The 12,894-nt window shown below is 49.6% G+C and overlaps 1 protein-coding gene across 1 annotated transcript in view; it reads left to right on the forward strand.

Annotated features, from left to right (window-relative positions):
• The first annotated feature begins 4,958 nt into the window (after positions 1 to 4,958).
• Positions 4,959 to 12,894, forward strand: part of PDGFC (platelet derived growth factor C) — a 37,680-nt gene continuing 29,744 nt past the window's right edge. Inside the window, exon 1 of the mRNA XM_078603019.1 lies at positions 4,959 to 6,497. Coding sequence (XP_078459145.1) covers positions 6,356 to 6,497 — 142 coding nt within the window. The 5' untranslated portion in view covers positions 4,959 to 6,355. The remainder of the gene's footprint in view (positions 6,498 to 12,894) is intronic.

Genomic DNA, 12,894 nt, shown 5'->3' on the forward strand with positions numbered 1-12,894 from the left:
TTATTGCTAAGCCTCCGCGGACATCCCGCTAGTGTCTACATGATGTAGTATTCGTTGGTTTCACCAAAGGCACTGCAGTATATAAATTATGGTTTTAAGATTTTACAGCCCCTTCTCAATGCACTGTTGGATGAAGGCCTATAAATACATTTTCAGTCATGGGGGTTGAGACCACACGCACCAAGATGGTCCGTGCAGCTCTGTGAAGCGGTGGTTCCCAGGACCAGTTGCGCCCTGACTCTTCGCTGATGTTAGCCACGGCTGGAAACGGAACTTGGGTCATGAACTACTGCCACCACGTATCGATTTACATTGTATTGGCAACTGCTGGAATTCCCTTATTTTGACTTTTGTGGGTAAAATGCTTTACAATGAGTGTGATTTGTCTTGTTAGTTTTTACGTGAGTTTTCAAGCTATTGTAAGAGGTTTCATAACTTATTTGAAATTGACATGCTACTCCAACAAGTCACAATGCAATAGTTAAAAAGGCATTGTGATATTGCAAGCTTAGAATTACAATGATATAAAGAGGACCACTTGGATGAGAGAACGTACCCTGGTTAAATACTTCATTTGAACTTTGAAGAAAATTAAGTTGGCTTGGGCAGAACGCATTGTTAGAAGGAATAATTGTGGCAATAGAGAACAACAATGGGTTGACAGCCAAAGCAGGGAACACATTCACGTGTGAGGTGACGATAGCTTGTGGATCGGCCTTCATCCAGCAGCAGAATGATCGTGACTGTGGATGTGTTATCTTGCAGATTTTTACCGGGGTGCTGAAGCATGCGCTGCACCTTGTGCACCGAGGTTGTGTCCGGTCACCGCGTCGGTTCGAGTAACTTGACTTGGTGTCGTGGCGGACGACTTTCGCATGCAGTTCTCTAAAGTCGTGTCGCTCGCCTTGCACTCACGCGCACTGCCACTGCAACCCCCCCCCCCCCCCCCCGTGTACGTAGCTTCGTGTAAAAAAAAAACACATGATCGAAGTTTAAAACTCTCGATTATTTCTGCTCAAGTCGTTTAGGTTCACTTTAGGTCGATGCTTGAGTGGTGCATACCTTTATTTGAGCACTTTGGAATGCAAGGGTTGGTGGGTCACAGATTTGTAAAACTCAGAGGTTGTGAGATGACCAAGGAAGTGGGTTTATGATGCACCTGTTTTGCATACATTTGAGCATTATGCCCTCCTGTGCAGGTTTTATCCAGGTGATCACATTTCCTCCGCACAACGCATGCCCCGCCTCAAAGAGGGTAATTGACACTCGGTGAGGCAATCCTAGTTAAATGACTCATACGTTACTCTTCAGTGTATATGTTGTTATTTATTTAATCTCTTCGCCTGCTCATAGATCTGAATGTATTGTGTAAAAAAGGTGCAGTGTTCTAATTGCAAGCACCAAATGACATTTGTTTTGCCCTTAATATTGTAAAGGAACCGCGTAGTGCTCAGTACTGTCGAGGGAACATCGCTACACATGAACTCAACTTATCAACCCACCTCGTGTTTTCATCCAAGCATACTGTATTGGAACGTGTCAAGAAACAGGCCGTGGCAAAGTTTGACATGCAAGGAGGGACATTTGTACACCAGCGAGGGCATTAGGGTGCACATTCGTGCGGAGGCATCTGTCCCACTTGTGAAAACCAAAGCACTTCTAGCATAAGTGCTCGTCGGAAAATAGGGACGGCTTGTCAGAAGAGCAAAACGGTAACAACGGGGCATTAAGTCACAAGCAGAGGCAGGAATACAAAGGACACTTATGTGCCCCAAGGATGATATATGTGGAGGGCGTTTGTCGAGATGAAGCGCTGCTAGGCTCAAGGGCAGGCAGCCATCCCTCATTAACGGTCTTCATTTCAAGCATTCCTGCACAGTAAATCTATTATCTGCTTGTCGAGAGTGTTGCGAGATGGTGAAATGGGTGTTACATTTCAACAGCCGTTAACCTCGCAGTTCGGGCGTTCTATTTTTTCGCAGTAAGTTTAATCACTTATGTAACACCACCGTTTGTTAGGCATACCTTCTTATACATCGCCTTCGTGTGTAGCTGCGATCACTTTACAGATGTCCTGCACGCGTTCCTCGGTAAAACATTTTATGTTGGCGTACGTTGACACTTCCATACGCGTGAATATTTTTTTTTCGGTTGCAGCTGCTGTAACATTCTTCCGCGTGTTTTTCTTGGATACACTGCCCTGTCGCCTTCTGGTCAAGAATGAAATCAAGAATAGAGAAGTCAGGAAGCGTGCCTGCCTTTCCTTGGCAAAGGTGTTTGTTTTCTGTATTGCCGCTGCCTTTGTCACCGCGAGGATGTTTAGTCGACAGAGGCTGCCCGCAGAAACCTGGGAACGAAAATCTTTGGAAGGAATCCGTGAGCTGCGGTGACTTTTCTCTCGGCAATGTTTACGTGTAACGCAATCTGAAAGATGCAGTCACGCGTTTTGTTGTACAACAACGTTTTGTTTGCGTAGCGAAGCCTCTGTGTCGTACTTGGCTGACAATTAGGCTGCGGAGTAACGAGCAAGACCTAAGATGGTTTAATAAAATAAGTGTACATGCCAACTTGTGCGCATTGTTACAAATTTGAAAATAAAGCCACATTTAAGCCATTTGTAATGTCCCTGTTGCTTGTGTTATAAGTAAACTGAGCGTTACATTGGGTGGAATACGTTACAACAAACACATTCCTGCGGAGGGAGCTGGTAGGAACGTTGGGTTGCTCGGTCAATGGCCAGGGTCAACGGCGGCGTGGTGTATTCCGCAAACATGCCCGACTGTGAGGGCGGGCACAAGCCGGCGTGAGTAGGTTAAACGTTGAGTTTTATAAGGGCACCACGGGGTGACCAGCCCCTTCCCCACCCAGCCCCACCCAGCACCTCCCACCCCCCACCCAGTCCCTCCCCACCCTCCCCACCCAGCCCCTCCCCACCCAGCCCCTCCCCACCCTCCCCACCCAGCCCCTCCCCACCCTCCCCACCCCACCCCACCCAGCCCCTCCCCACCCAGCCCCTCCCCTCCCTCCCCACTCAGCCCCTCCCTGCACGACGGACACAATAATCCCCTGTGGGCTGGTGTAACCAGGAGGTTCCTACCAGTATTGCCGCTGTGCATGAACGCTGTTCACGCTGCTTGCGTTGATCCGCTTTGTATTAAGATTGAGATCTCGATGTGAGCGCACGCGTGTCACGTGACGCGTTAATTGCTTCGCGCGTCACGTGGGACGTTTAACAATCATTGGGCGCGTGCAGCGTGGAACGAGTTGATTTGTGTTTGAATGGAGAGTAAATCGGTAAACGCGGGGGAGGGGTATGAATAAAAGAACGTAGCGGGGTTGGGAATGGGTCGTGCGGACTGAAGTTTTCGAAACTCCTACTCTACAAATCAATGAGGAGCGGACGAAGCCAAGATCCACGACACCACAGGCGTGACCCCGACCCTCCAACCATTCAGGGGTCCTGCCCGCGTTGTAAATCTCATCAAGATCAAGAGCCTCGTTATTATTATCGGCATCAGCGACAGGCAAGCGTCCAGTCCGCGAAAGGGCAGAGCGAGCGGTGATGCGTCTAGGTGTGACGTCTCAGGTCAAGGGGCGCACACTGACCCACACCAAGAGCTGATAACGCCAGCAGACAAGAGAAACAGCCTAACAACTGAAACCACCACCACCACCACCGTCATCGTCATACGTGGCTATGGGAAAAGAGGCAGTTTGGGGTCTGAGCACAGGGGTCAAATAAACGCGTTGCCCTACCGCTTAATCCTATGGCCGCGAGCGAACCCGGCGGCTACTGCGAGCCAAGCGAAACTTTCACTTGTGGAGTATTCACTATTCACTCTGCAGTCGTGGATATGATAATAATCCGGTAAGTGGCGCTGCTGGTGCTGTTGCTGCTGATGGTTGTATTGCTGGCGATGGTTTAAATTGTAGGTGACTGAAAAAACCAAGGCCATATGACCTTATCACAATGAATGTGCCCGGTTCCGTCAGATACAGGGAACTAAGTTTAACACGTAGGCTTTCGCGACCAATATCATCCATAATACAGGTTTTTTTGGGGGGTTATATCACGTAAATTTGTGTCGTGGTGGGCTGGTGGCGGGTTTAACGATTCATACAAATATTTACGCGATCTATATAAAAAAAAAACTTACAGGGAACTCGGCTAAGCAGGGCTTGAGTCTGAATAGCATTGGATGGGCGACCGCCATGCCGCTACTTACAGGTGCTATAGGCTGCTGCGGGGTTGCGTTGTGTGCAGTCGAGGGCAGGACATCACAATACATTGTACTGTGATGTACATGGTGGTCCAGATGTGTCGTGAGACCCCCCCCCCCCCCATTTAATTATCTAAAGCTTCATGTTTAAAAGTAATGTTTATTTAAAACAGAAATGAATATTGAAAAGAGAAATAAAAATTAAAGGGTCACAAGACTTGTGGACCACTCTGTAATCCCACATCCATGCGTTCCACTTTCACCCGCCCGCGGCGGCACGATGTAGGATTCTAATCAAACAACCCAGTGACCCGTACAGGCGCGGAGATGCCCTCCCTCATCCAGCAGTGGATTGATAAACAAGGGCGCTGTCCACAACAACCCTGGCCGCGATTTAAAAAAGAAACACCGATGTCCTCAATGCCTTTGCCTGGGTTCTCATTTCTCTTGTGTCGAAGTCAACAGTCGGAGTGTATCATCTATCTCTACGCTCAAACGATCCGACTTGGCAATAACCTGCTTACGACCCTGCTATATATGCATCGCATTCGCCTTATAGACTTCAGACAGCGTGGCGTGACGGGGGCGTGGGGGGGGTGATGAAGATTTATGATCTGCTCACTCCTGGGCCTCTTTGCCTACGCAGGAGACCCGCTCAGACCTGGCAAACGCGTCGGAAAATACACAGACTCGCAACACCTGTACGGACTACTCCCCCTTCAGTTCTTGTGGGGAGAAAGGGGGGAAAAAACCCCGACCCCGTCGCTGTGAGACACGGCAGTCCTGCTGCCCCATATACCCAGTCCGTCTGTGCCCTCGGGAAATGTGCCACTCATAATTGTCGCCTCCTCCATTCCATCCCACACCACCCCCGCATGCTTCCCTTCCCTCCCTCCCCTGCCTCCCCTGCAAACATCTGAAACGCCACTGCACCCCAACCATTCTCAGCTGGCGATCGGCGCTCGCCTTGCCAGAGGACTTAAAATAAGCCACAGCCGCGGCTACGGTCTAAGCTGCTGCGTCGCTTCCATAGGGCTTGAGCTCATTTCCTTGGCCTGAGGCCAGTATATTCTTTCTGGTACGTGCGCGTGTATGTGTGTGAGAGAGAGAGAGGGGCGGAGGTTGCTCTACACAAGTCGGTCTTATTAAACTGCGGGGCCAGCACGCAGCACCGAGCATAGACCCCCAGACTGCCTTCCCCGGCTGCGTGCCTGCGAGCGACACGCTCAGGAAGGGGCCCAGACTCGACACATCGAACCGCGCGCGCGCACAGGGGCCAGACGGACAGACGGCACCGACCGACCGACAAGCAGCCAGACGAGCAGGCGCGCTGCTCGCGGACAGCCATCTCGACACATCGACAGAGCCGCGTGTGCAGTGAGTGGAAGGGCACAGAGAGCGCGGCGAGAGAGTCTGCAGTCGAAACGCGATCATCGGCGTTGTGCTTCCGCACGCACGCACGCATCGTCTCGCTGTTCCCTCGAGCGGCCAGGGAGGGAGAGGCGGGTAGCGTTGCTCCGTTTTCGCTTTTGGTTTTAAATTAACGAGAAAGCGAAAGGGGACTCGATGCGAGACAGCCACTCGGCAAAGAACAACAACGACGCTCCGTGGGTTTGAAACAGCGAGGCGCGAAGCGCGCGCACAGGCGGGCGGAGTGGACGGGAGAGCGACAAACTTGCAGCAGCAGTAGCAGCAGTAAGCCTAGCGTCCCGCAATCACAGCTCAAACAACAACAGCAGCAACAACTAACGCAGCTATAACAGCAACAGCGACGACAGCAGAGAGGCGTAATTTAACGGCGATCCGCGACACTTCTGCAGGACTTTGTACGGCAACAGCAGAAGCAGCTTCAGAAGCAGCAGCAGAAGCAGCAGCAGCAGTAGCGAACGGCAGGTGTCTCCTCCCTTCAACTCGCGCGCCGCTCCGGCTGTAACCAAGAGTGGGTCGCGCGTAAAGAGCGCAGGCACCACGTGCGGTAGCGGCTGCTGCAACAAGGACGGACTCTAAGGGGCTGTCAGAGCCCGTGGTGACGAGCCTAAGTCGCCTCCAGCGCTGCCCATCGACCGTGGCGGTGTCTGCCCGCTTTGGTTGTACCCTGGTTTAGTTTCGTTCACTGTCGGTGCTCGCTGCGAGCTATGCGGAGCGGAATGTCGTCGCTTCTTGGCGCGCCACTGTTCCTGCTGCTGCTGCTCAGCCAGGGAGCGCGCCCCGGGAGTGCCGTGGGAGCTCAGTCGGAGATGCTGAAGGCGTCACGCAACGCGCCCAAGACAAGGAACGGTGAGTGGGAGCGGAGTGACCACAGGGACACGGGGGGGGGGGGGGACCACGGTGCTTCTCGCCTAGAACTACCAGGTACGGTGTCAACAGCAGGAGCATCATGCGCACGGTTAGTAGCGGTAGGTAGCAGCAGTACCATAGTAATTCTAGTACTATGCACCATCAATATTATCATCAGGAGCAGCGGAATCACCATCGTCACAAGGCAATATAATCGAGGGCAGTAGCAGCAGCGCCGGCATCAGACTCATTATGATGCAGTGTATCGTCGTCAGTGTCATCATCAGCGACGGTAGGATCACAATCACCATCGTTAGTACACGCAGAAGAAACATCAGCATCGGCAACATCATCATCACTAACACCAGCACTCTCATCGTACGATATATCGCCATCAGCATAGAGCAGACGCGTCTTCATTGGACAGCAACTCCATCTGCAACAGCAGCTGCAGCAGCAGAAGTATAATTAGCGGCAGCAGTAGGTTCATCATGAGAATCATCGGTATCAGCACTATCATCATCGCCAGCGGTCAGCACGATCATCAGCTCGCAGTATGATAACGCCGCAAACTCGTCGCCTTTTTACCTGCACGGCATTTCGGATATAGTACGACCACGTTTAGCCTGGCGAGTCAATATGCATCGGTGCCTTGCTCAGAAAGTCAACAAGACATGGCACATGCCACGGCCTTTGACCGCTGCTGTCTGTGCCGCGTTTCCGCGATTGCGTCAAGAGCCTCCGAACTCCACGTGCATTCTCTTACGACTCTGTTGTCATCGCCTTTGCTATGCCGCTTGCTGATCATCACCTCGCCCACACGAGTACCGATCGCTCTTCAAGGCGTGTAAGTCACCTTGTATCGCCTCTACGCTGCCCAACCGCAGAATGACGGCACGCGTATCACATCCTAGAGGATAAAGTTCGCCGAAAAACCGTCCAGACCGATGGGAGCACGCGCTGCTTTGCGAGCAGTTATTAAGCGGTGCGACGGGAGCGGTGTGGCCGGAACCACGTCCGGCCGCCTTTGTCTCCCCGGTGCTGATGTTTTACACATCGCACCATGCAGTGCGGGGAACCAGAGGACGCGTTCGGACAATCGCCACTGCTACACGCGCGCAGTTGAAGTCAGCAAAGCGTTTAAGTTGCCTGCAGCAGCCCGAGGGAAATGCCTAACATTTTGCGCAATTCCACCCTCTTACAATACCCCCTTATTAAACGGAAAACCTGTTGGTCAGACTACACACACGCACTCACATGCGTGTAGCATAGCCTACACAATGCCTGGGGAAGCCTTCAGCCAGTAACAGATGGACAAAGGGCAGTACATTATGACAATATATATATATTTTTCGAGCCACGACTAATAACTGAATCTGTCTGGGCCCCTCGCCTTTTGTCTTCATCAACCTGCACTGACCAGCACGGTGAAGTATGATAAAAAAACACATCCAGCAGTGGATTGATAACGGGCTGCCAACTGCGATAATTATACGCAGTATGCAAGCTATGCTGCAGTTCCATGGGCGACAGTAGAGTCAGGCAGCCAATGTGGTAGATGCCTCGCTAGACTTGTGCATGAAGTAACGGCGAATTGCATTGCACAAGACCCGCATCACCCAACCTACTAATCTGCATCATCACGAACCCCCACCGCGTCACCATCTACGACCTCGCTGTCAAGACGTTTCCTGCTTGTAGGCCTCCCCAATCCATCTCGCGCCTGCACGTGAGCCCACTTCATCGCTCCATCTCCACAGTGGGCATCTTGCCTGGGCTGTTCTCTCCCCTGGCTGACATTCTAGCACTCGTCTCGTCACCCGGCCATCGTGTCTTCTTCTAGCCACCGTGTTCTGCCCAATCCCATTCACTGCTCTGAACAGATATCTCTTGCAATATAATTGACTAAGTTGTTCTTTTACACACCTTAGTATTAAGTGAAGAAAGCCAAGAGGCTCAAACGTTGAGATATCCCTTCTATCTGACTGCAGAAAAAAAAACTGTTACTATTAAAAATGTAAGCCGTCCCTTTAAGTAATTTGGCATTCGTAAACACTACACAAAGGTACGGATACGTACAACCTAACATATCCAGTATGTATACACCGGTGCCATATTGTCATTACCGGTGATGATGCTGAAACCGGATCCCAGTCTATTTGGGTAAGATCCCAAAAGAATCACTTTAATATAGAGTCTATGTATGTCCACGTAGATCATAACGGTCCTCAGTGTTACACACAATATTTCTTACTTCTCATTCAGCCATTCATTTGTTTATTGGTGCTTTCACTGTGTACGAGGAAACAGCTTCTGAATGCATTCGCGACCTCGTCAGACCTCGCTAGCTAAGCAGGTGTGAGCCTGGTTAGTACTTGGCAAGCAGATCACCAGGGCTTTCCAGCTGGCGTAGAACTCGAGCCGTGAGGAGGAGGCCATCAGATGGCAGTGCCGAGTGCCACCAGTCTAGGGCGGCTCGTGGGCTTTGTTCTGGGCTCTTCAGTTTCCTCTCATCTAGAGCCAAACACGCACGAGTGGAATTGGCTAAACATCCCAATGCAGGACCCCACCTGAAAAGTCATATTGAGTTACATTGTTTTACGATGAAACAAATAATGTCTTTTGGTTGCAATGTCACGCACATACACACACACACCTAATTTGCTATCAGAGTATCTTTTCACATTTTCCAAGGAAATGCAGTGCAGAAACTATTTATAAGAAAATGTGACCTTGCGCAATCTATCTACATACACACTGTGCAGCGCCGGGGAAACTATTTACGGTATATTATATATACACACACACGGTGAAGATGGTCAATTCCAAGGTAATGTAATTTTACAGCAATACACAAAGGACCTGCCAGTCACCGAATGTAACATCGTAAGAATGTGCGATTGTACAGCGCGTAAATGTTTCTCTCCGTGAGTCGGCGATTCAGAAAATATTTCCGCACCGTGCGTGTCGCGCCGAGTCTCAACTACGGCTACAGGCTAACTCGCCACGTGCCTTTCACCAGTCTACCGATGACCCAGAATATATTGAGTGAGAAGAAGAATCTCCGATTCTAGGAACGAAATGCCATTGGGGGTCATTCTTGTCCACAAAGCCATCAGACAGCGCTGCGGATTGACTGACACGTACACCATCACCTGATGCCTGCAGGGTGCAGTGGGGCCTCCGAGTAGGGAGAGTGGTTACAGACTGGGTGGGGATTCCTCCCTCCCCAAGTGTCAGCTACCAAGGCTGGGACTGGTGGTGTGGGGGGGAGGGCGGGTGAGGAACCTTAGAGAATGAGTCTCCTGGAACCCTCAACTCAACTGTCTCATTTAACGTCAGCAGCGCTGTAAAAAAAAATCAAAAAGTAAAACAAATGCAGCCTCCCATCAGTTCATTGTAACGAACACGACGACGGGAAATATGAGAATCACATTGCAAGGGAAGTGTTGTGGAGGGGGCTCGCTGGAATAACAACGTGCGACTCTGAAACGTGATGCAGCAACAGCAGCAGCACTTGCTGGCACACAATGCTTCTCGGAACGTGCTCATGTTGCGTGCGTGACCGTTTAACAATGCATTTTAACAACCTTAACCCTACACCCCCCCCCTCCCAAAGAACATGTGTATATAGATACACCATGATGAAGGTCGTGGGTTGTAGTTACTGTATATATTTTTTTCACTTATTTTATCCAGGACAGCCACACCGAGTCGTGTGACCCATTTTCAGGAAAGGTCTTTATTTTTGAGATCTTTTCAGCAAATTTCACGAGTGTTCATACGAGTGGGAGGAAACGGGATCACCCCGAGACAATCCTCGCACGCGAGGAGGCAACACTCTATCGCCGTGCCGCCTTCTCGTTTCGAGCCAGGGTATGGTACCTCGACGCCCATGGGAAGGTAGTTTCACAAAGTTTGTAGCGATCCAACAATCGTCGCTGCCTCCGAAGTGCTCGGTTACAGACCACGTGTGTATAGACACAACTGCCCGGCTATTGGCCGATGTAGGTCACGTAAACTCGTCATGTGCAATCCATGTGAATCGAATGAACATAGCATAATGATTCTGTTACTATTCTCACTGCTTGGCATACAAGCAAGGCCTGCATCAGCGGTACAGCTAGCAAGTAGTGCAGTTGAACCGGGGCCCACAGGCCAGAGGTGTCCAGCCACTGGGTACCTGGAGAGAGCGGATATTATTTTCGTGCGTCAGGGCCCATGCCAGCCCCGGCTACACCAATGCCCCGTCCCCCAACTGAAAACAACCACCGCGTTTGTAATTTTCACACCATGTCACAATGACACACACAAGAGCCAAAGATACACAGTGAGAGAGAAAAAGGCGTACAGATTCTGGCAGCAGCAGCACATTCTCATTCTTTTCTTTATTGCATTCCATAAACAACATTTTTATAGATGAACGTATGTGCCTGTTCTCACATAGGAATTTTAACAGCGTAGCTTAATGGTTAAGTTGAGTGCCTTCACGTTGGTCAAATACATGCGCTGAACACTTTTATCATCGTTCGCTCGCTATTTTGTTTTTGTTGACGCAAGTTCGCCTCCCAGCTATAAATTCTTGGTTGTGACTTAATAGCGCATAGGGTCTTCCTCCTCCCCCTCCCTCTTTTCCCGAGCAAGTTCATGCTGCGATTCCAAGCTCTGCCCCTTCACCCGTCACCCCTCCCCATCCCTTTCCATCTCTTCCTTCCGATATTAGGAATCCTCCGCAGCTATGCACTTTTAAATCGAGATTGAAAACTCATTTTTTTAGAGCTGCTTTTTTGTGTTGAGTTTGTTGTCCTTCCCCCACGCCTCTGATTAGCACGGTTGGCTACGTACGGTGCGAAATAAGTTCAACATGCATAAGTACATACAGACGCAGGCTACAGCAATATCAGCGATGTAACTTTCGAGTGTGCAGGCGGTGCAACTGCGCCAGGGCCCACAGGCCGGGGGGCCCTGGCGCCAGGTTATGAAGAAGGGGAGATCTTCTTGGTTCTTTCGGTAAAGTCACGTAGAAGGGAGATAATAAAATAATGAAAAAACATCATAAAATAATTTTTTTATTAATTACTTATTTTGCTATGTTTTATTTGTATTATTTAATTAAAAAAGTAATACAAATAATAAAGTAAATATTTTATTAAATAATTATCTTTTTATAGTTTATTTTTATTACTTTATTATCTCCCTTCTACGTGACTTTACCGAAAGAACCAAGAAGATGAATCCCTGCTGTCACGAAAGCTTTACATCGAAAAAAGAAGGGGAGAATTACACAAGGGGCTCCATTTCATTCCTTGCACCAGGGCCAATGGTTACCACACCGTGTCACTGAGCAATGTGTGTGTGTGTATTTATCGTAGACATTACTTATATCCGTTATCAATATACGTAGACAGATGCGACTGAGTTATTGTGTGGAAATTCTAGTAACGTTCCAGAAGGGTAATACTGATTAAATTTGGCTCAGATTCATAAACAAATATACGCTCATAATTAAATATATCCCAAAAGCAAGATTTACTCATTTGTACCTCCCCCAAAAATATGGCCCTCAAGTTGATTGGTTTCACTGATATAGGGCGAGATCAGCCTAAAGAAACACTGCACGTGGACGAAACGGATCACTGGTAAATCAAGTAATTCGCCTGCCTTATATAATTCGACATAAAGGCAAAGCACCGCAACCCGCGTGCTCTAACGGATGTATGGCTCGCCCGATGGCAAAGCCATTTAGCAAAGGGCACGCACACACACGCTGCTTTGTTGGGAAGAGGCCACAATGCGTGGCCAAAGAATGCAACTTGGACAGATGGATGCGCGCTGTACAGTGTGTATGTGTGTGTGTGCACAGAACCATGCCACCATGACCATTGGAGTAGCTATCGAGAGTGTGCAGGTCATGCAACTGGGCCAGGGCCCACAGGCTGGAGAGGCCTAAGGGTCCTCCATTGTATTCCTTGTACCAGGGCCCATGCCAATCACGCTGCACCACACTAGCACACCACATCTCAATTCTATTGCACGTGGATGTAATGCTGGTCACCGGTAAGGGTAGTTTTGCCTGATTTCCATTGGCTTCAGGGTCATAACGATTGCAACAAAAGTATCAGAGAAATCGAGTGATCATATTTCTGATGTCACATTTTGATTCGGCATCCTTCCAAACCTCCAATAGCAAAGCTCCGCAGGGCCAAGTTCAAAAATGAAAGAGTAAAACTTTTAGGAAATATGTTGGCTTTTGAATCTCTCGAGTCATAAGCAAAGGCTCAACTACATGAGGAATGTTTGGCTTTCTAAGCCCTTCCAGAACATCGTTAGAGTGTCTATCAATCACAACAACCACCACGCAAGAGCACGAAGACTGTCAGTGAGGCTTTGGGTTCAA

This window comes from Lampetra planeri, chromosome 19 (assembly GCF_965212315.1).
Source record: "Lampetra planeri chromosome 19, kcLamPlan1.2.h2, whole genome shotgun sequence".
Classification (NCBI taxonomy): domain Eukaryota; kingdom Metazoa; phylum Chordata; class Hyperoartia; order Petromyzontiformes; family Petromyzontidae; genus Lampetra; species Lampetra planeri.